General features: G+C 39.2%; 1 protein-coding gene and 1 long non-coding RNA gene across 8 annotated transcripts in view; one reads left to right on the top strand and one right to left on the bottom strand.

The window, feature by feature from the left end:
* Positions 1 to 23,910, top strand: part of LOC105477617 (uncharacterized) — a 502,411-nt gene that overhangs the window by 431,191 nt on the left and 47,310 nt on the right. The gene's annotated exons all lie outside the window — the stretch shown is intronic.
* Positions 3,352 to 23,910, bottom strand: part of LOC105477619 (leucine rich repeat neuronal 1) — a 43,069-nt gene continuing 22,510 nt past the window's right edge. Inside the window, exon 2 of the mRNA XM_011734166.3 lies at positions 3,352 to 5,908. Within this exon, the coding sequence (XP_011732468.2) occupies positions 3,481 to 5,631 (2,151 nt within the window). The 5' untranslated portion in view covers positions 5,632 to 5,908 and the 3' untranslated portion in view covers positions 3,352 to 3,480. The remainder of the gene's footprint in view (positions 5,909 to 23,910) is intronic.

The raw sequence follows: 23,910 nt of genomic DNA, 5'->3' as shown, positions 1-23,910 counted from the left end.
ACAGTAATAGAGAAAATGCCTTGGAAAATGAATACAGAAATAGAAAGCAAACACCAAGTAAAGGGTTGACTATGGTGTCCTTAGCAAACGAATGATTGAATAAATAGAAACCACATGAGAGAAAATATGCACTTTGATATTCTTTGCAAAAAAAAAAAAAAAGCCGATGATTCCTTTTTGCCAAATCAGAAACACTGGCAATCAAACATTGCATTTGTTTTTATATCCATGGCATCAGTTCAATTTTTCATTAATTAAATGAGCAAGTTAGGGAATGCCTGTTTTAAGAAACTGCTCCAAAAATAACCTTGAAAAATCAGGTTAGAGATACACTATATACCCTGAGGGCAGCAGAAAGCAAAAGGGAAAATATGAAATTAGAAAGTGACCTATAATAACCGCTTCACTGTTAAATGTGACATAACATTCATTATCAATCAGGACCTAGTTTGATGTCTAATTTCACTGGCTGTCTAATTTATCAAATTAAATACAAATGAGAAAATACTTGGCCACGGAAAAAAGTACTCTATCATTTTGTTTTCTATCAGCTGAAAATCAACTGATTAGCACAGACAGGGAAAAGTAAGCTCCAGTACTTTACTGAAGAAAAATGTAAAAGGGATTTTTTTCCCCTAAACTGGGCTGGCAGAAGATATTGTTAATGAAAAATCTCGGATTTCCCAGTGCTTGCTATATCTTCAGAATGGAGAAATGGCTGAGGTTTTCCCCTTCATTTATTGCACCAGTATTTAAGTGCTCATTCTGTCTAAGTTCAAGTATTTGCTTTATGGGCTGAATGAAGCCTCGCAGATTTGCAACTGCGGGCTGCTGAGGGTCTAATGCATCAGTGCCACCCCTTTTCATAGTTCACGGATGGAAAGGAAAGTTGTAATATGGTCCACTACTCTCTGCATGGTCCACTACTCTCTGCAGACGTTTGAAGACAAGAACTCCTCAAGGGAAACACCCCAAATTTGCATTCAACGCAGCTCCAATTCTGTGTGTTTGCCAAACATACTTTGCAGTACTAACGATAGAGACACCATCTGATCTGCCCTGAGCTAAAATGTATCCTGAGTAAATGGGAACTTGAGGATGTACTGCATTTTTGAAGCAGGCGCACCAGAGGTTATTCAGAACTGTAAAAGAGGGGCCCCGCACAAGAACCTAAAAGGCTGCTGGGCCTAGAACAATCCATGGAGTGCAGAGCACTGAACCAGCAGGAGTCCGACCTGGGTAAGCTGCAAGCCCTCCCTGGGCCCAGGTTTTTCTTTTTCTTTTTTTTTTTTTTTTAGACGGAGTCTCACGCTGTTGCCCAGGCTGGAGTGCAGTGGCGCGATCTCGGCTCACTGCAAGCTCCGCCTCCTGGGTTCACGCCATTCTCCTGCCTCAGCCTCCTGAGTAGCTAGGACTACAGGCGCCCGCCACCGCGCCCGGCTAATTTTTTGTATTTTTAGTAGAGACGGGGTTTCACTGTGGTCTCGATCTCCTGACCTTGTGATCCGCCCGCCTCGGCCTCCCAAAGTGCTGGGATTACAGGCTTGAGCCACCACGCCCGGCCTGGGCCCAGGTTTTTCTCACCAATAAATGAAGGCTTTGGGAAGGGATGCTTTGAGCTCGGGTACTTCTTATTTTTCTGTTGCAGCTCATTTGTTTCAAGATCTGAAATTCTGTTTGCCAAAACCCCTTAAGAATGGGAAGAAAGTGATTTTTTTAAAGTGATTCACAAAACCAGGATATTGCCAAAGAAAAATACCTCAGCCTACATCACCTGGACTTTCTGTCAACTTTTCCTTGCTTTTGCTTGTCTGGCACCTGTCTGATGGAATGGTGTGTGCCTGGTGGCAGCTGCCTTTTGAAACAACCTTTATTTTCAAATGGGTTCTTCTTTACCTATTAAATCCCATCCCTCTGCCCTTTGTGGAACTGGCCTTCTACCTAAACCTAGTTCCATCTGCTCTAAATGTTACACACGTTTGCTTTGTAATCCTGAAACTATTCTCCAAAACTGTCTATGTATATTTGGATGAAAAACGTCAATTGTATGGAAGTTGTTTTGTTTTCTGTTAATCATTTACTTGTCTCAGCAGATATCGCCACACAGATAGAGAGACTAATTAGGGTCTAAGCATATAGACAACTGTTAAAAAGAAATAACATGTCATACATTTTGGGACACTTCATAGATGTTTTTGTACTTTGATGAAGAATGTGGATACTACAAAAGAAAATCAGGTTTTAACAAAACTCTTACAGAAATGACATATCCAATATATTCATATATATACACAAGAATTATGTGTGACAGGTTGGGATGTGTGCGTATATGAATATATTGGGGTGTGTGTGTGTGTGTGTGTATATATATATATATATATTTACCTTTATGCAAGGGATACAACAATACACCTTTTTTTCTTCATATGAACTATCCTCCCACTGCCCATTATGTGCTAGTCAGTACTATTTAAAATACAGAAATCCTGTTCATTAAAATATCTTAATTAAAATAGACATTTCTTCCCTTAGAAAAAGAATTAAAACCTTTTAGGGCCTAGCTTTAAAAAGCAACATGCTACAGCTGATTTATTTTGGTGGTTGTTTTTATGGATGTGAAAAATATTACCACTGCAACTAGCAAGAACTATAAATGATACATTATTGCAATTGTTCTAAAAAATCAGAACAAAACTAATTTATTATAGTTCTGTCTTCATTATACACCACATGTTGGTGAGTTAAACACAACAAAATTGTCTTTTCTTTTAAAAGTGTCTACTAAAGATAAAAAGAATAAGATAACAATTAACATGTAGTTTGTTACATTAAAAAATTTGATATACATATTTCTATTGCCTGTTAGCTTGTTCTAAGCCTCTTTATTACAAAAAAAAAGGAAAGAAAAAGAAAATTCATTGTTTAAAGGCAAACATTCAATTCAGTTGATACAACATTACAGTACAGTCAACTAACATCATTCAACGAAGGTAACAAGTCTAGCCTTAGCTTCTTGAGTTAAAAGTCTGTAGACCAGATTGCTACAAAAGTTTCAATGCTGCTTCAAAACTGTATGTTAGCTTTTTGGAGGACAAGGTACTTTCTACCAATGGCTTCAGAAGGGGTCATGCTACTGGTAAAAGCACAGGGGAACCCCAACCTGTCATTAATCATTTTATTGAGCACTGTAGTTAGAAGAGCATTACTGAGCTTAGCACAACAACTAAAATAAAATAATATAATAATAATCATAATAAGAATAAAAACCAAACACAAACTGGAAGCCTAGAGTCGCTGCCAGCCGTGTCAAACCCTTGCGATACGCTATACTAAAAAAATTTGAAATATCCACCCGTCCTCTCCACTCTGCCACAAACTAGCAAAGTCAAAAATACAAAAGTCTTCAACTGGTTTACTTTTGCAGAATAAAGCAAAAACGTCTTTGTGCTCCTTACTACCAGAAGCAAAATATCCTCTGAGTTACCACATGTAATAGCTTCTGGATGTGTCAACCTGGGTTGGCTTGGTGTCTGAAGAACCATCTTTGTCTTTCTCACTGTCGCCTTCCCAGAGGTTAATGAGTGGTGGGTACAGCTCATTTAGTGGGATTGAAGAGGTTTTTTGCATATACTTTTTTAGTGAGTGGTGGTAGTTTTTTCTCTTAAATCTTTTGGCAAAGTACACAGCAATGGACGCAAGGCTAATGACGGCAAACATGGACCCCATTACTGCAGCAAGCGCTGTACTGGTTTCTTGATCAGAGATGTCCAGTGCGAAGGCGGCATTTTTGGTTGTGACATTTACACATGACTTTTGAGTCTGCTGATGAATATTGGACACCGTGAGACACACTTCATAATCTGTGGAAGGCTGCAGATGTGTTAGGTTGTATTCATGGACATCTACTGGGACCCTGGCAGTATATGTTATGTGGGGGTTATCAATCTTCATGGTGGCGGACGACCATTTTAAGTTTGACGTCATGACGTTGGAATTAACTTTCCAGGACACTAAGATGGAATGGGATTCTGTCTGCTTGACGTATATTTTTAGCACCTGGGTACCATCCAGAAGGGTCCCATTAACCTTAATTGTTGCTACCCGAGTGTCTGCCCCTTGGACATTCTGGGCAACACACGTGTATCTTCCTGAGTCTTCAATTTGTATGTTAGATATTTCCAAGGTGCCTTCGCTACTTAGCTTGTATTTATCTGAAAGGGTTTCCACAGTTATCTTATTTCCAATGGGCGTGACCCAGTAAATTTCAGGTTCTGGCTCAGCCATGGCTCGACAGTCTAGGAAAACCGTCATGCCGATATCCATGTTTAAACGATTTGGGAAGGTGTCGTGAGATATCATTGGGAGGCACTGTTCACTCGAATCCTGGATTAAAACTTCCTTCACCTGGTGCCCTTTATATTCGGGTGGCATGGCACAGAACATGGATAGGGGCTCCATGAAGCGGATGTTGGTTTTGTTGGAGTTAATCCAGTGGATCACACAGTCACACCTCAGGGGATTGCTATGGATACTGATCTCACGCAGATTGGGGAGGGATTCGACTGTCTTTTGGTAAATGGCATTCAAGGCATTGTTGTTCAACATCAGGCTTTCCAGAGCAGGGACACTTCGGAAAGCCAAGCGGTGGATATAAGAGAGTTTAGGGTTATTGGTGGCTTCCAGCTTTGTGAGTTCAGGCAAGTTATCCAGGGCATAGCGGTCGACAGAAACGAGTTCTCCCATATTGTTGATTCCCAGTTCTTTTAACCGAAGCATATTTTTGAAGTCCCCTTCTTGGATTTTGTGAATGGGGTTTTTGTTGAGGTCTAAGAATTTCAAATTTGGAACTTTTTGCAGGGCAAGTTGAGGGACTTTGACCAGTTTGTTATCATAAAAAGATAGGCTCTCAAGGCTATCCAGACCCACCAAAGCATTTCCAGGAATATCAGTGAGATACATTCCTGCCAAAACTAAGCTTCTCAAATTTACAAGGGGTTTGAAGTTCATATCCAGAATTCCAATCACAGGGTTTTCTCCAATCATGAGAATTTCCAGGTTGGGTGTAGAATCAAACCAGCGACTATCAATAACTTTCAATTTGTTGGAGTTCAGGTGGAGCCTTAATAGATTTTTTAAGCCTGCAAAAGCATTAGCAGAAATAGTGCTAATTTGGTTGTGGTTGATGTAGAGTTCTTGAAGGTTGCTGAGGTCTTGTAGACAGTAGTCAGTCATCTCCGTAATCTGATTTTCCTCCAAATGCAGTGTCGTGAGCTGGGTTAGGTTTGCCAGCCCAACCTCCTTAATGTTAGTAAAGTTGTTTTGGGAGAAATCTAGTTCAGTCAAGTTGAAAAGCTGCTGCAGCTCATCCACAGTCTTTGCGATGTTATTGCTCTGTAAGAGAAGCACTTGTGTGTCACTAGAGAGGTTACTGGGAATCCTTGTTAAGCGGAGGTCATTGCAATCAACAGTCGTGGCTTCTCTGTAAGTTGACTGTGGGGTAAACCAGGGACGAATTTCACATACGCAAAGTTGTGGACACTCACTATTCTGTATGGAAGACTCAGTTAATGAAGTCATTAGTAGGCCCAGCACCAATTGGCAAGCTGCTACAACAAAGCTCATTCTAGCCATGCTGGCTTGCTGAGCAAGCTCAACTCCTGACACCCTTAAGTTTTAACAAAACGTGAACACGATATTGTGATATGTAGGACAGCGAGCAGAAAATGTAAACATTCAAGCAAAGTCTTGGTTGAGCTGTGTAGAATTCCAGAGTCCAAAAGGATGGTTTTCAGGAGTTTTTAAAAGGCAGAAAGCAATCTGAAGTCTTTTAAACTGTGTCTCAATTCCAGGCATGTGCACAGGTCTGTGGCATGAGTTACTTCAGCCAAATTGAAGTCTGGAGATGTGCCTGAAAATTAGATTAGGACAGATGTTATGCTTATTCCATATACTTTCTACATTACAGCCTTTCTTTTGTTTACTAAAAAGGCACAGTCACTCACAAATCTAGTATTGAATACATTCAAAATCCATTCAGGATAACCAAATAGGCTTTTAAATAGTAGGACATTCTTACTATATCCCACTTACTATACTAAAACTAATTTTAGAACTCCTTCAATTTTACAATTAAATTTAGACTCCATGTACCACCAGAGTCATATATGACGGTGTACAGTTGTATGTATACACATGTAAATCACTAAACATGCACACACACACATACAAGTGCACACACTCATACACACTTACTAGAAACACTAAGAAAAAGCCTGCAGATGTCATTTCTTTAAAAACAAAGATGTCTTCAGAAACTACATTTATAGCTCCAAAACATTAAAAGTTCATTCCTAGTAAAAGCAAAACATGAATGGTAGCTTATTAAAGACTCAAAGCTAAGTTTTAGATCTTTACATTTTAGTTAATACCTCATTTGTCTCCAGGAATTGTTTCTTTTCTAAATGGTACATTCTGTAGACATATTCAGCCAATGCTTTTCTAGCTCAATTATTCTTATGCAAAAAGTTAATTTAATATTCTACAACATGGATGGAAACATCAAAAACATGCTTGAAAGATGCCAGTCATAAACGATCACATATTGTATGATTCCACATATACAAAGTATCCAGAATAGGACAACCTGCAGAGACAGAAAGTAATTTGGTAGTTGCCTATGGCCAGGGGTATGGGGGGGTACAGTGGGAGGAGTGCTAAAGGCTACAAAGTATTTTTTGAGATGATGAAAATATTCTAAAGATTGTGGTGATGGTTGCACAATTCTGTGAATCTTCTAAAAACTCTTGACTCAAACATTTTAATGAGCAAATTACGTTATGTGAATTATATCTTGATAAAGTTATTATTTTTAAAGTTAATTTAATATAACTAAAAAAGGAAAACATCAGTTTTTCCTATATTCGAATAGCCACATCAGATCTTGACTGAATAATAAAAGGACTTCATTCTGTCACACCACTGGTCTCCATTTAAAAACACAAACATACACAATAGATGTATTTGTATCTCACACAGATGATTTCATTAATCTCATGAGAATGTCACTCACCGCTTAATGACTGTTGACCACGAACATGTTTACATAACCTCTTGAAGCCTCAAGTATCTTCAGTTATAAAATGGGGTTGCTCATACAAGTACAGTTCTCATAGGATTATTGAGAAAATTAAGGGAATCTATGTAAACTTCTTAGTGTAGTAGCTGACTCACATTATATGCTCACAAAAGTTAATAATAGTTGTTATTCATCATCTTATATCTCTAATCCATTTAGTTTTAGCTAAATAGTGGTTGTCAGAGGACAAGTGAAAGAAGGAAAGCTGAGAATATTTGTTTTTATTAACCATCATCTATTGATTTCAATAAAATCTTCTGAAGTCAGATATGTACTGCTCACCTGCTTGCAAAGATGATATTAGTAGTTAATGGCTCTATTTTTTCTGCATTCCTATCAGCTGTAAAAAGCCATTATGGATCCAGTGTTTGTCTTGCTTTCCCTAACTGGGCCATTCACTTGCTAAAGTAGTCAAAGCAGAGTTACATGTTTTCCTGGTGTTCGTCTTGCTATAGTGCACTTGAGTCTTGAGCACTGAAGAACTTCAGTGACTAATGTATTCTTTACCTTCCTACTATAAGGATCTAATAAAATCGAGCATATGTGTTTAAACCCAGTGCTCAATACATAGCAAGCTCTGAATTCATGCTAGCTGCTATTAACAACCTTTTGACTTTGTAAAACATAGTGATCTTTGTGACTAAGAGTATAAGAATACAAATAGCCAGTACTAAAAGTTATGTATTTAATGAGTCATATTTTCATAGTAAGAAGAAAAAGTCCTACAACTTTTTTGTTATACAAAATACGAAAACTGCATTACTGGTCTGACAATAAAGAAAAAAAAAATCCAGATTCTGGCAAGTATGAGACAGGAGTAGGAAATGATTGTGTAGGAGTAGGAAATAAGTGTGTTGCCTGATACTAGATGCCTTCTAGTCTTGGTGGGAGGAAACATACATCTGGCATTCTTCTCCCTCCTCCCCATCTCCAAGTCTGGTTACTTCACCCTTTACTATGTAGTCTTGTGCCACCATAAGGAAAGTCTGGCCAATGATGGACCACATATACAATGGTAGTCCCATAAAGTTGTATTCATAGTACCATATTTTTATTATACCTTTATGTTTCAATACACAAATACTTGCCATTGTGTTACAATTGCCTATTGCCTTCAGGATAGTAACATGCTATACAGGTTTGCGGCCTAGGAGCAACAGGGTATATCATATAGGCTACATACCACCTAGGTTTATGTAAGTATACTCTATGACATTTGCACAATGATGGAATCACCTAATGACACATTTCTCAGAACATATCCCCATCATTAAGTGACATGCCTGTATTTGCAAAACTTTTCAGTATTATAAAACTAGTTTGACTCTGACTTTTATCCGGATATTCTATGAAATGAAAAAATATGGACTGGGCGCGGTGGATCACGCCTGTAATCCCAGCACTTTGGGAGGCTGAAGGGGCGCAGATCACGAGGTCGGGGGTTCGAGACCAGCTTGACCAACATGGTGAAACCGTGTCTCTACTAAAAATACAAAAATTAGCCAGGCGTGGTGATACATGCCTGTATTCCCAGCTACTCAGGGGCCTGAGGCAGGAGAATCGCTTGAACCCGGGAGGCACAGGTTCCAATGAGCCAAGATGGCGCCACTGCACTCCAGCCTGGGCGACAGAGTAAGACTCTGTCTTAAAAAAAAAAAAAATACCGCAGAGAATAACATTTTTATTATTAACTCCACAAATTTATTTCACTTTTGTTTCTGTTTAGAGGAATCTTGAAACAGGTGCAACGGCCACAATAAATTGCTAAGAAAACTTCTGCCACAGGTTATTTCTCAATCATAACTCAAAATAGAAAACCAAAAGAATAAAGCTACCTTTCATAACTGAGATAGAATTTAAACTAATTTTTATTTGTTTATTTATCTTTGAGACAAAGTCTTGCTCTGTCTTCCAGGCTGGAGTGCAGTGGCGCGATCTCGGCTCACTGCAACCTCTGCCTCCCGGGTTTAAGCAATTATCCTACCTCGGCCTTCTGCATAGCTGGAACTACAGGCACGTGCCACCACGCCTGACTAATTGTATTTTTAGTAGGGACGAGGCTTCACTGCATTAGCCGGGATGGTCTTGATCTCCTCACCTCATGATCCGCCCACTTCGGACTCCTAAAGTGCTTAGGATTACAGGTGTGAGACACCGCACCCGGCCTCAACTAATTTTTATGTTTCAAATGAATGTAAGGAAATGTATCAAGAAGTAAAATATGTATTAAAGTTGTGTGAGAGACTTCCAAATCAGTCTATTAGTATTGAGAAATAGCCTTTATGGGGCTATAGTTTGAACATTATTACAGCTAATACCCCCATTTTAGTTTAAATTATATGATTTGAGATAATTGTGTTGAAATCTTCAAAATTTTCTTTGACATACACACATACCTTTTTCAACCAACCAACCAACCAATCAACCATGGAAACCCAGAATGTTAGAAATCAGATCAAGCACAGAGGAAGACATTTTTTTCTTCTACATTCTATAAGAATGTATGTATAAGAATTTCCTCTCCACATCCTACAAGACATTCCTTTGGCAGCAAGGAATTAAACATCCTTAATACAAAAGGAGGTGTTAAGATATTTCTATTTCTATTTAATTCTGAATTCTCTTTAGTAAATTTCACCAAATGTTTTTAACATGACATTATACATAGAACAACTTTTATAGCGCCCTTAAGCCAGTTTAGATGTTTGCAATGTAGGGCATTTCTCAGGAGCTACTCACTAATAGTGTTTAAATGTAAATCCATTATCACAACAAGAAAACTACAGACCAATATTCCTAATGCATACTGATGCAAATCTTCTCAACAAAATGTAGCAAACCAAATTCAAAAGCATATTAAAAAGATTGTATACTATGAACAAGTTGGATTTATACCGGGAATGCAAGGAAGGGAATGTGAAAAACAATTAGTATAATATATCAAATTAACATAATGAAGAAGTGAAAACACATGATCATCTCAATTGATGCACAAAACCATTTGACAAAATTCAACACTTTTTCATGATAAAAACACTCAACAAACGAGGAATGGAAGGAAAGTACCTACACATAATAAAAGTCACATATGAAAAGTCCACAGTTAAAATCATACTCAATCACGAAAAACGGAAAGTTTCTCTTCTAAGAATGGGAACAAGGAAAGGATGCCTATTCTTGACATTTCTATTCAACATAGTACTGGAAACTCTAGTCACAGCAGTTAGACAAGAAAAATAAATAAAAGGCATTTAAATGGAAGAGAAGTAAAATTATCTGTTCCCAGATTACATAATCTTATATATAGAAAATCCTAAAGATTCCACAAAAAACCCACTAAAACTAATAAATGATGTTAGCAAATTTGCAGGATACAAATCAACACACAAATGAGTTGTATTTCCATAAACGAACAATGACTAATCTGAAAAGGAAATTAAGAAAACAACCCCGTTTACAAAAGTCTCAGAAAGAATACAATGCTTAGGAATGAACTGAGAAGGCAAAAGACTTGTACAATGAAAATTATAAGAGATAACCAAAATAAATCAAAGATGACATAAACACAATGGTGAAACATCCCATGTTTATAGACTGGAAAATTTAATATTGTTATACTGTCTATAACACCCAAAACAATCTACAGAGTCAATGCCATCTCTATCAAAATCTCAATGGTAACTTCCACAGGAAAAATTTCTAAAATTCATATAAAATCAAGAGATTTTACATTGCCAAAGTAATCCTGAAAAAGAACAATGTTGGAGACTTCACACTTCCTGATTTCAAAACATACTGTAAGGCAACAGTAATCAAGATGGTGTAGTACTGACATACAGACAGACATATAGACCAATGGAACAGAGTCCAGAAATAAACCCTTCTATACATGCTCTTTATGATCTTTGACAAGGGTGCCAAGACTATACAATGAAGGACAGTTTCTTCAACAAATTGTGTTGGGAAAACTGGATGTCTACATGAAAAGAATGAGGTTGTACTCTTCCCTTATGCCATATACAAAAATTAACTCAAAATGCATTAAAGACCTAACCATAAGACCTAAACCTTTGAAACTCCTAGAAGAAAACATAAGGGAAAAGCTTTTGGGTATTTGGCAATGGTTTCTTAGATATGACACCGAAAACACGGGCAACAACAACAAAAGACAAATGAGATGACTTCAAACTTACAGCCTGTGCATCAAAGGAGACAATCAACAGAGAAAAAAGATGACCTACAGAATGGGAGACAGTATTTTTAAATTATATATATGATAATGGATTAATATCCAGAATATATTGTAAACTCCTACAACAAAATAACCTTATTAAAAAATGGGCAAAGGACTTAGACAGTTATCCAAAGACATACAAATGACCCACAAGCATATGAAAAAATGCTCCATATCACTAATCATAAGAGAAATGCAAATAAAAAGCACAATGAGGTATCACCTCATACTCATTATGATGGACACTATCACCACAGAAAATAACACGCACTGGAAAAGATGCAGAGAAATTGTAACCCTTGTTCACTGTGATTTCTCAAAAAATCGAAAATATAATCACCATATGATTATATCCCAGTTCAGGGTACATATCCAAAAGAATTAAAGCAGCATCTGAAAGAGATATTTATTTGTACACCCACGTTCATTGCAACTATTATTCACAATAGTCAAGAGGTGGAGGCAGCCCAAATGCCCAATGACAAATGAATGGATAAAGAAAATGTGGTTTAATTAGATCCCGTTTGTCAATTTTTGCTTTTGCTGCAATTGTTTTTGGTGATTTTGTCACCAAATGGTGATTTTGCCTGTGCTTATGTTTTGAATGGTATTGCCTAGATTTTCTTCTAGAGTTTTTATAGTTTTGTGTTTTACATTTAAGTCTTTAATCCATCTTGAGTTAATTTTTGTATAAGGTATCCAGTTTCATTTTTCTGCATATGGGTAGCCAATTCTCCCAGGATTATTTATTAAATAGGGAATCGTTTCCCCATTGCTTGTTTTTGTCAGGTTTGTGAAAGATGATATGGTTGTAGATGGGTGGTCTTATTTCTGAGTTATAAAAACAAGATCATGTCCTTTGCAGGGACATGGATGGAACTGGAAGCCATTATCCTGAGCAAACTAAGGCAGGAACAGAAAACCAAACACCACATGTTCTCACCTATAAGTGGGAGCTGAACAATGAGAACACATGGACACACAGGGAGGGGAACGACACAAACAGGGCCTGTTGGGTGGTAGGGCGAGGGGAGGGAGAGCATTAGGAAATACAGCTAATGCATCCTGGGCTTAATACGTAGATGATGGGTTGACAGGTGCTGCAAACCACCATGGCACACGTTTGCCCATGTAACAAACCTGCACATGTACCCCGGAACTTAAAACAAATTAAAATTAATTTTAAAAAATGAAAAAATGTGTGGTGGCTCAAACTAGACTGCTCTGATCCCACAAGAACCCTGCTGCTGTCCATTCACATCAGGACCACCCAGGAAAGCAAACAATTTAGCCTTCCCGGCATGATATCACCTAGTCCCTTGGACTATAGAGTGAGGGCTTATGTGTCTCCTATTTAGAGAGTGTGTTTCATAATTATACAAAGGGTAGAAAATGGACCAACCAACAGGCTGAGTCATTTTTTAAGAGGGTGGCAGTAATAACCCCAAATGAGCTCAACAAAACTGGGGAATCCAAGGAATGGTGCTTGAAGGGAAGTGGGGTTGGTTGTGGTCCTTAAACCTCTTGGCACTTTTATAAAATGGGGCAGGGTGGGGATGGAGTAATACAGCCCTTGCCTCCAATCCAAATGCACTCAAGGACTTAGTATTTAGTCTTATTTTCCAGTTTTGTTTGTTTACAAAGCAACCTTGCTTGATACTGCAGGGAAAGTCAAGTTTTTCATTTTGCCCACTCAGGGCTACCCGCCTGGGTCAGCATCTTCCCTAGCGTCTTCACAGCACTCCTAAGGAAGACTTTTGCAGTGCTCTCCAGAGCTGAGGGGAGTGGAATTCAGTCGAGGGAAAGTGAAAGGAAACTAAGGTTTCCCGTTTCTTCTCAAGGCAGATGTTCTCAGCTTCCTTCACACCTCCTTCCCATAGGTGCAAGAGACAGTACAGCTGGGTTGTGTAGGAGGGCCGAGAAGAAAGGGGCACTTGGTCTAGCCCCACGTTTGGCCAAAGACAGGTACACAGCAGATACCATCCTATCTTCCCCTCTTAATAGCAGGCCAACCACATGTAACCCTTCCCCTTCTTTACTAATGCACCCTCTTTGTGGTACCAGCAACAAGGGACAGATAGGCCCACCCACTCTAGTCTAGGGAGAGTTTTGCTACTATCCCTAAAATTGTACCACCCCCATATCCCACTCCTTTTTGTAAAAACAAAAGGAGTTTAAACCTGTAAGCATGCTATTGCTTTCTATGTGTTAATCAGTTTCCTTCCATTTGAGCTGCATAAGAGGGAAGGGTATCGGAAGCATAGGCCGTAATCTTGTGCCAATCAGTAAAAACCACTACTACACACACACACACGAAAATGTGGTGTGTACATACAATGGAATATTATGCAGCTTTAAAAAGGAATTCCTGTCATATGCTATAACATGGATGAATCTTGAGGACATTATGAAATAAGCCATTCACAATAGCGTGAATACTACATGATTCCATTCATATAAAGTAGTCAAAATCACAGAAACAGAAAGTAGAAAGGTGGTTGCCAAGGGCTTGGAGGTAGAGGGAACTGGTGTTTCATGGGAATAAAGTTTTAGTTTTGCAAGATGAGAAAGTTCTAGAGATCTGTTACACAATAATGTGAATATACTTAACACAACTGAACTGTACACTTAAAATTGAGAGATGATAAATTTAATGTTAAGTGCTTTTACCACAAAAAAAAGTGAAGCCATTATAATTCAGGCCAACTTTTATAACATATACAAATTAATTATTTAAATTCTGCAACAAATAAAAAACAGCTGGAATAGATTTTTTTTTTTTTTAAAGTGAAATTGCTTTCTTCTAGGGCTGATTGACAAGATCTATCAAATGTACGAAGAAAATGTCCTGCTAATTACCAGGGTGATGTTTCACAAACAAGTCTGGAGGTTTAAAGAAACAATCCCTTAAGTAACAAAACATGGCTTTAAGGCCCAGAATTGGCAAGGGATGCATTTCGAAAGTCCCACAAACAATTATACAATTACATTTGATGCTTCTTTTTTTTTTCCAACAAGATATATTTGGGACACTCTGCTCTGAGTATAAAATTCTGAAGGCAATGAACTGCATGATCATCACCATCACTGCACTTGGCAAGCGCTCTCATTTTCCCCATAGAACTGTGTTAGATAGGAAGTTAGTTCAACAGAATAAAAATATTTGGTAAGACTTAGCACTATGATTTATATGCATTAACTTCTTATGAAGTTAGGCAAAAAAGAAATATGTACTCACAATAACAAGTTGGTTATTTGTATTTGTTACTGGAAAAAAAAAAATCTGGCAGCTCTGGGGTTGGAGAAAGAATTCTACCCTGGAGGAATCAAGTGTTCTGTATTCGAATTATGCTTCTCTACTTACTAGATGTGTCACCTTGTGCAAGCTGTAGACCTTCCCCAACTTACGATAGTTCAACTTACAATTTTTTGACTTTATGAAGGTGTGAAAGCAGTACACACTTAGTAGAAATCTGAGTACCCATATGATAGCATTCTATTTTTAACTGTCACTGCAGTATTCAATTACACGAGAAATTCAACAGTTTATTAGAAAACAGACTTTATGGTAGATGATTTTGCCCAATAAAACTAATGTAAATGTTCTGACAATATTCAAGGTAGGCTATGATGTTTTGGTAGGTTAGGTGTATTAAATGCATTTTCAACATAATGATATTTTCAACTTAAGATGGGTGTATCAGGACGTAACCCTATCATAAGCTGAGAATTCTCTGTGATTCAGTTTCCATAGCTAAACTTAAGGCTAAGTATATATGGTTCATATATGTACATTATGATAACAAAAAAGTACCTATGTAAAAATATTCAGCCTAGGGCCTGGGTATGATGGTTAATACCCAGTGTCAACTTGATTGGATTGAGATACAAAGTATTAACCTTGGGTGTGTCTGTGAGGGTGTTGTCAAAAGAAATTAACATTTGAGTCAGTGGGCTGGAGAAGGCAGATCCACCCTTAATCTGGTGGGGACAATTTAATCAGCTTCCAGCAAATATAAAGCAGGCAGAAAAACATGAAAAGGAGAGACGGACCTAGCCTCCCAGCCTACATCTTTCTCCTGTGCTGGATGCTTCCTGCCCTTGAACATCGGACTCCAAGTTCTTCAGTTTTAGGACTCGGACTGGTTCTCCTTGCTCCACAACTGGCAGATAGCCTAGCCTATTGTGGGACTTTGTGATCATGTAAGTTAATACTTAATAAACTCTCCTTTACACACACACACACACACACACACACACACACACACACACACACACACACACACACACATATATATATATCTCCTGTTCTGTCCCTCTACGAGAACTCTAATACAGATTTTGGTACCAGGAGTGGTTCTAAAGGAACAGAATATTAAAGGATGGAGTTCTTTCATTGATTTTGGGGTTTCTGGAGTTGGCTGCTTAATATGATTAGACCCCAAAATGCTAAGGACTCTACTTCTAATAGTATGGAGAACACTGATAGTCGTTGGTGTTAACTATTTAGAGACTTATGCAAAATAAATGCATTTGACACTGCTGATTCACCGCTTGTCAGAGGCATGGAGTTTAGTGACCCTATACATATAATACCTTTGACCATATGTGGAGAACCAAGAAACATGATGAAGCTGGTTGGTTGCTCCTAAGTTCGGTGGACAAAGTGATGAAAGAAAATGATGAACTCAGGGATTCTATCTCCTTGCTTCAGAAGCAGATACTGAGCCTCAAATCTGCTAAGACTGCCCTGAGTCTTATCTCCTGAAGAGAAAGAGCTGAAATTGTGGAAAAACAAACACAAGTTCTTATGCTAGCGGCTGACATGCAATGAAAGGTGCATGCACAGCCTTGCCAGGTATCTATAGTTAAAGTGAGGGCATTGATTGGAAAAGAATGGGACCCTGAAACTTGGAATGGGGATGTGTGGGAAGACCCTGATGAAGCTGGGGACACTAAGTTTGTAAACTCTGAGGAACCTTTTTAGCCAGAAGAAACAGCTTCCCCATCCCCAGTAGTGGCAACATCCCCTCCCCAACACATGCTGCCATAGGCCTTTCCACCTTTTTCTGAGGAGACAAACCCTGCACTGCCTGAGGCAACAGTGGTGGCCTCTCCCCTGAGGCAGCATGCACAGCAGCATTTCATCATCAAATGGAAGTGGCATATACATGATCACGCTCAAGCAGGTCCTGAAGGCACAAGTAAGTTACATAAGGAAGTGGCTCAAATGCCCATGGTCTCCACTCGGGCCACCCTGCCTTCTCTCCCCCAGCCTGCTCTGATGGCCTCATGGGGAGTTCCCTATGATCAGCTGACAGAGGAAGAGAAGACTAGGGCCTGGTTCACAGATGGTTCTGCATGATGTGCAGACACCACTCGAAAGTGGACAGCTGCAGCACTACAGCCCCTTTCTAGGACATCCCTGAAGGACAGCAGTGAAGTGATATCTTCCCAGTGGGCAGAATTTTAAGCAGTGCACCTGGTTGTGCACTTTGGATGGAAGGAGAAATGGCCAGATGGGTGATTATATACCGATTCATGGGCTGTAGCCAATGGTTTGGCTGGATGGTCAGGGACTTGGAAGAAGTATGATTGGAAAATTGGTGACAAAGAAATCTGGGGAAGAAGTATGTGGATTGACCTGAGTGGTCAAAAACTGTGAAGATGTTTGTATCCCATGTGAGTGCTCATCAATGGGTGACTTCAGCAGAGGAGGCTTTTAATAATCAAGTGGATAGGATGACCCGTTCCATGGACACCACTCAGCCTCTTTCCCCAGTCACCCCCGTCATTGCCCAAAGGGCCCATGAACAAAGTGGCCATGATGGCAGGGATGTAGGTTACGCATGGGCTCAGCAACATGGACTTCTGCTCACCAAGGCTGACCTGGCTCCAGCCACTGCTGAGTGCCCAATTTGCCAGCAGCAGAGACCAACACTGAGCCCTCGATAAAGCACCATTCCTCGGGATGATCAGCCAGCTACCTGGTGGCAGATTGATTATATTGGACCTTTTCCATCATGAAAAGGACAGAGGTTTGTCCTCACTGGAATAGACACTCCGGATATGAGTTTGCCTATCCTGCATGCAATGCTTTTGCCAAGACTACCATCCATGGACTCATGGAATGCCTTATTTACCATCATGGTATTCCATACAGCATTGCCTCTGACCAAGGCACTCACTTTACAGCTAAAGAAGTGTGGCAGTGGGCTCATGCTCATGGAATTCACTGCTCTTACCATGTTCCCCATCATCCTAAAGCAGCTGGATTGACAAAACAGTGAAATGGCCTTTTGAAGTCACACTTAAAATGCCAACTAGGTAAAAATATTTGCAGGGCTGCAGCAAAGTTCTCCAGAAGGCCATGCATGCTCTGAATCAGCATCCACTATATGGTACTGTTTGTCCCATAGCTAGAATTCATGGGTCTAGGAATCAATGGGTGGAAGTGGCGCCACTCACCATCACCCCTAGTGATCCACTACCAAAATTTTTCTTTCCTGTTCCCACGACATTTCGTTCTGCTAGCCTAGACATCTTAGTTCCAGAGGGAGGAATGCTGCCACCTGGAGACACAATGATTCCGTGAAACTAGAACTTAAGATTGCCACCTGGACACTTTGGGCTCCCCCTACCTTTAAGTCAAGAGGCTAAGAAGGGAGTTACAGTTTTGGCTGGTGTGACTGACCCAGATTACCAAGATGAAATCAGTCTGCTACTCTACAACGAAAGTAAGGGAGAGTATGCATGGAATACAGGAGATCCATTAGGATGTCTCTTAGTATTACAATGTCCTGTGATTAAGGTCAACGGAAAACTACAACAGCCCAATCCAGGCAGGACTACAAATGGCCCAGACCTTCAGGAGTGAAGGTTTGGGTCACTGCACCAGGAGAAAAAAAAAAACCAACAACCTGATGAGGTGCTTGCTGAAGGCAAAGGGAATATAGAATGGGTAGTACAAGAAGGTAGTTATCAATACCAGCTACAACCACATGACCAGCTGCAGAAACAAGGACTGTTGACTGTCATGAGTGTTTCCTCCTTGTTAAAAACATGTTTGTGCATGTATATACCTGTACTAAGAAAATATCTTTTTTTTCCTTTATCATGTGACATAAGATTTATTGACTTCATATCAGCACGTAAGTATTGTTAACTTTACGTAATAGTATTTGGGTTGGGGGATTAGTGTGTTTCTGGTTGTAGGAAGGATAGTTGTATTATGTTAGGTGTAATTATGCCCTCATTATTGTCTTTATTTGTATGTATGGTCTCAGGAGATGTGTTCAAGTTGACAAGGGATGGACTGGCGATACAAAGTATTAATCCTGGGTGTGTCTGTGTGGGTGTTGCCAAAAGAGATTATCATTCCAGTCAGTGGGAAGGCAGACCCACCTTTAATCTGGTGGGCACGATCTAATCAGCTTCCAGCAAATACAAAGCAGGCAGAGAAACATGAAAAAGAGAGACAGGTCTAGTCTCCTAGCCTACATCTTTCTCCCGTACTGTATGCTTCCTGCCCTGGAACATCGGACCCGAAGTTCTTCAGTTTGGGGACTCGGACTGGCTCTCCTTGCTCCTTAGCTTGCAGACAGCCTATTGTGGGACCTTGTGATTGGTTGAATAAACTCCCTTTATATATATAATAGTCACATATACTAATGGGAGATATATAATATATATAAACTATATATATATAATATATAATATATATACATATATACATGTAATACGTATGTATATAAAAGATATATACATCTATATTAATATATACATATATGTATATAAAATATATATAATATGTATATATTATATATAAATATATACATAGTTTATATATATTATATATCTCCCATTAGTATATGTGGCTTATATATAAGATATATATATGTAAATATATCTCCCATTAGTTCTGTCCTCTAAGAGAACCCTAACACACTGGGAAAACATCCAGCACATCGTGCGCCCTCAAATACTCATTTTTGAACCTCTGGAACCCTATCAGATTTGCCTTTGAATTTCATTTTCATCTTGTTATTGGGAGTAATGAATAATCTCTTTAAGGCCCTTGGGCATGGTAGATGCTTAGTAAAGAGTTGTTATCATTATTATTTGTCATTTCCATTATATTTTCAACCATTATCATTGGAATTAATAAAATTCAGAGACCCAATATTGTATTAGAGCTAAACTGAAACGCTATCCAGGCAAATTATAAAACACAAACCTCCAACCTGGAAATTATTATCTCCATCTCATAGATAATATAATCACAGCAAAGAACTAAAACTTTGATCCCCAAATGAAGAAAAATGCCTTCTGAGGGTGTGAACTTTATTTGTCCTTTCTGGATTGGCCAAATTCATATCATGTAGATAATGTTAAAATAAAAAACATTCTTTTAGCTCTTTCTCAGGCTCCAAATAGATTCAGGGCTAATGCAGCATTCAAATTTGCTTCCTTACTTTTAGGAATGGCTTGAATAATGGAGAAATGGGATTTTTGTTCAACCAAGATTTCCTTCTGGCCCTACAGAGTTTAAAAAAAATAGATTGCCTCAACACCAACATTCCCTGTAGTTACTCCATGGGGCAAGGTGGACCCAGACTCCACTGTGTGGACGGACCTCCCAGAAGGATCCTCCTGTCCCTGAAGGCCACTCTGCCTCCTGCTACAGGTCCCAGTGCTGATTGTGATACTTAACAAGGGCTTTCAGATGTCTGAAACAAGAGTATAACATAGAGTTAAGAATGTGGCTTCTGGAGAGACAAATTCAGTTTCAAATTCAGTTCTGTGACCTTGGGTACGTTACTGAAACTTTCTAAGTCTCAGTTTCCTCTTTAAGAAAATGGAGATTATGAAACCTGCTTTATAAGGATTGTGAGAGAATCAGAATGAACTGTTAAATGTAAAGCTTTTGGCAGAGGGCCTGGCACATGGCAAGCCCCCAGTAGATGTTAGCTACTATTATTTACCGGATTGATGTCTCGTATTCAATCTGAGTCTTTTTCATGGGTGTTGAAGATGAAAGTAAGTCACAGATAGTTGAAATCAGTAGAGAATGCCTTTTGTGATATGATCCAGTACAAGTTCTGTACCTTAAATAATGTAGCTAGCCAGTACAGGGTGGTCAAAGAGAGAAATTACAGTACATTTTGTATTGAGGATGTATTTGATTCTTCTTGGGAAGGAAAGAGGGCCTTGCACATACATTCTGAACACTGAATCTGCACAGACTATTTTTAAAAACATTAGTTTCTTAGACATTTTTCTGGCACCTGACCCTTTGTGACTTTTAGATTTCTTTCTCCAACAATTTTCCAAAATTATGTTCCCGGTTCACACATTATCCAAAGCCAAACACTCTGTAGTGTGTGTTAGTGATCACAGACGGAGGGTCGTATGGGAGGAAGAGCTATAATAGTCTCCATAATGCATTAAGGAAACAATAAAGTATATCCCCTTGCAAGGATATAATGGAGCTTCCTGAGGCTCTTTTTGCATAAGGAACTGTTCCTAAAAGCCCACATTATTCATCAGCAAGCAGTGCGGCCACACATCTCAGTAGGCCGGGCAACAGAACAAGGATCTTCGCCAGGAAAGAAATTCTTAATTTTGGCTTCATCACAAACTTTCTGGACGACCTTGAACAAGTCATGTAACTTTGTATCCTATTTTATTTATCTTATCTTAAGTAGTCATAGCTTCCCAGACCTAAAGGAACCTCAGGAAGTCGTCAACCCATTCCTCTGGTGTCATGGAAAACTTTACTTCCAACCATTTTCAGAGAGGCAATGCTTCCTCCGTCTCCTTCTCTTCCTTTCTTCCCTTCTTTTTTCTTTCTCTTGTGTTATTAGATTGTTTTGGAGGGATGGAGTTTGATTGTGACAAGGATCTCAAACTTAATTCTTTCTAGGGCCAGGTAGGTGTAGGGAGTTGAGTCTAACACAGTAAGAAGCAGTAGTCATGTAGAAGGCTGAAGAGTGCATGAATTCCAAAAGGCATCCCAAAATGTTTTAGCTGTGCAGGCCAAACAGAACCTATCTGCTTTCAGAGTCCCTTTATGGCCCATGGCCAGTTTGCAACCTCTGAATATAAGTATAAAAACAGCACCTATAATGCTGGGCTAACGGGAATATATGGTAACTAGATGGTTAGATATACATTTTCAAATAGTATTGGCAAATACTCCATATGTGAAAAATCTATAAATTCAGTTTATTATGGTGTGAATCTCTGCTCAGAAGAAAACTTCTTTAGTGCTTTAAGAATTACATTTCCAAAAATTCATTTTACACTCCTTTCTTTCAGAAGACCTACTTTAAAAGATAGTCAGCACCTTAGAGATCCCCTAGGTGATCCAAATTGACCCAGATAATTGCCAGGGGAACAAAATAAAACCAGAGTGCCTTGCTCCCAAATTCAGTGTATCCTAATCTGGCCATGTTAAATTTCTGGGGTGGTTTTACTGGCTCCCAGAGAAAATCAGATTGTTCTCCTCCTAATTTTCTTTTCCTTTTTTCCTTTTTCTTGTATGTTATTACTATTAATTAATACAGACAAAAATTATCTGGTGTACTTGGGTGATATAAATGTACTAGTGTACAAAGAAGGGGATGGATACAAGTGATCTTTTGATTCTCCCTTATTTTCCTTCCTCTTTCAGGCGAGGGCAAATCCATCACACTGCAGGTGCAGCCTCATCCAACATCTCTGGGAAAAGCCCAAAGGCGCAGCTGGTCTCCAAGTCGAGCATAAAAGCTGGGGTCACAATTCATTCAGCTCCTAAGAGGAACTGGGCATGGATGACACTTTAGCCCTTTCAGGAGGGTTGGCCAGGCATGGGAAGCAGGGTAGGCTGGACTGGATGGACTTAAGAGTTACAACAGAAAATGTAAAAAGCAAAAGAAAAATGAAAAGCCAAAAGTCCAGTGCCAGCTGGCACAAATCCAAACCCAGGAAGGTGGTCTTGGGACGGACGGGAAGGGTGTCTATGAAAGAGCCCTAGGGAATAACGTTGACCTCAGAGTCTAACTTGACTTCAACTGATCAAAAGCAAGCAGGCTAGCCTCCCTGTGAAATACACAGAAGCACAAACTGTGAAAGGTAGAGACGGCCTTACAGATCACCTGACACATCTACAATAACCTCTCATTTTGCAGAGGACACCTCAGAGAGGTGAGGTCACATATTTGGAGGCCAAGCTCCACTCTCCAAGCACCCTGTCCTGCACTCTAGATAAGAGAATCCCACACTGCTTTGCTTTGTCTAGGGTTAAATTCATCATCTTTACCATGAGGGCAGGGCCTACAATTCTTTGAATGACATTAGTCTTTAGTGCTCCATTAATCAATCATTTATCAGTAGCATAGGCAAACATCACTCAATTTAGGGATAGTTCAGTGGCTGGTTTTCTTTAATAACCTCCATTTTGACCTTTGCTTAGGTAGGTTGGGGGTTGTGTAGCAACTTCAATCAGTTACACTGATGGCCAACTTATTCCAAAAAATTAGGTCAGCTGAACAATGTTCATTGATTTTTTTTTAACATGGCAATAAATTGATTGTAATGTTGATCTGTGCTATATAAGCAGAGCCGAATTGCATGTATAATTTGTAAAATGCATAGGTTAAACTTGTCTTAATTGGTGATAGAACATGTGCCTTTAAAGTCTATGAGGGCATAGAAATTCAAATGAAAGAAATGTATAGATTTTTTAAATAATTAGGAGTTGGAGTTAGACATTCAAGATAGGAAAGCCCTCATGAATAATATGAATGTAACTAACTCTACTAGTAAACTTACTTTAATAAAAGACTATGTACTAATCACTACACTGAGTGATTTATGTATATATGGTATGATCATCCCTATTCTTTACAATGAAGTCAACTCATTTGTCTCAAGTAAGCTAGTAAGTCATGGACATAGATGCTGTCTGGTTCTGAGTCCTATATGATTCTCAGGTAGTTTGAGCAGCAGCATGGTACAAGGGCTGGAGCACTGGACCAAGAGTTAAGGGACCTTATCTCTGGTCTTGACTCCAGCTCAGTGCATGTTAGCCATCTTTCCCGCCTCTAAATGATGAGGCTGGGCTGAAACTAGGGCTCCAGCTCCAAGGTACTGTGTATTTGATGCTTTGTTCAGGTTTCTACTCTTAAAAGATAGATACCCATGTAAGCAGCACTTCTTGATTGGGAGCAAAACACTTGCTCCTAGATTTTTAAGAGAAACTGTGTTTAGCTTTAAAAAAGAAATTGAAAAGAAAGGTACAGTCTCAAGAGGCAGACAGAGCTGGGTCCACATCCTGGCACTACCTATGCCACCTGGCACAAATGACTCCACCTCTGTAGGCCCTGGCTTCCCCCTCTTTTTGATGGGCATAGTTATACCTACCTCATTTGGATGTTCTGAAGATTAAATGAGATAACAGGTCTTGAGCAGTGGATCATAGCAGGATTTCAACAAATTTCCTTTGGCGTCAACTTAGACAATTAGAGTCAGGTGCTGAAAACCTAAGTTAATAACTACT

This window comes from Macaca nemestrina, chromosome 2 (genome assembly GCF_043159975.1).
Source record: "Macaca nemestrina isolate mMacNem1 chromosome 2, mMacNem.hap1, whole genome shotgun sequence".
NCBI lineage: Eukaryota > Metazoa > Chordata > Mammalia > Primates > Cercopithecidae > Macaca > Macaca nemestrina.
Note: the sequence above shows the minus strand (reverse complement) of the source record. Positions and strands in the feature narration are given on the sequence as shown.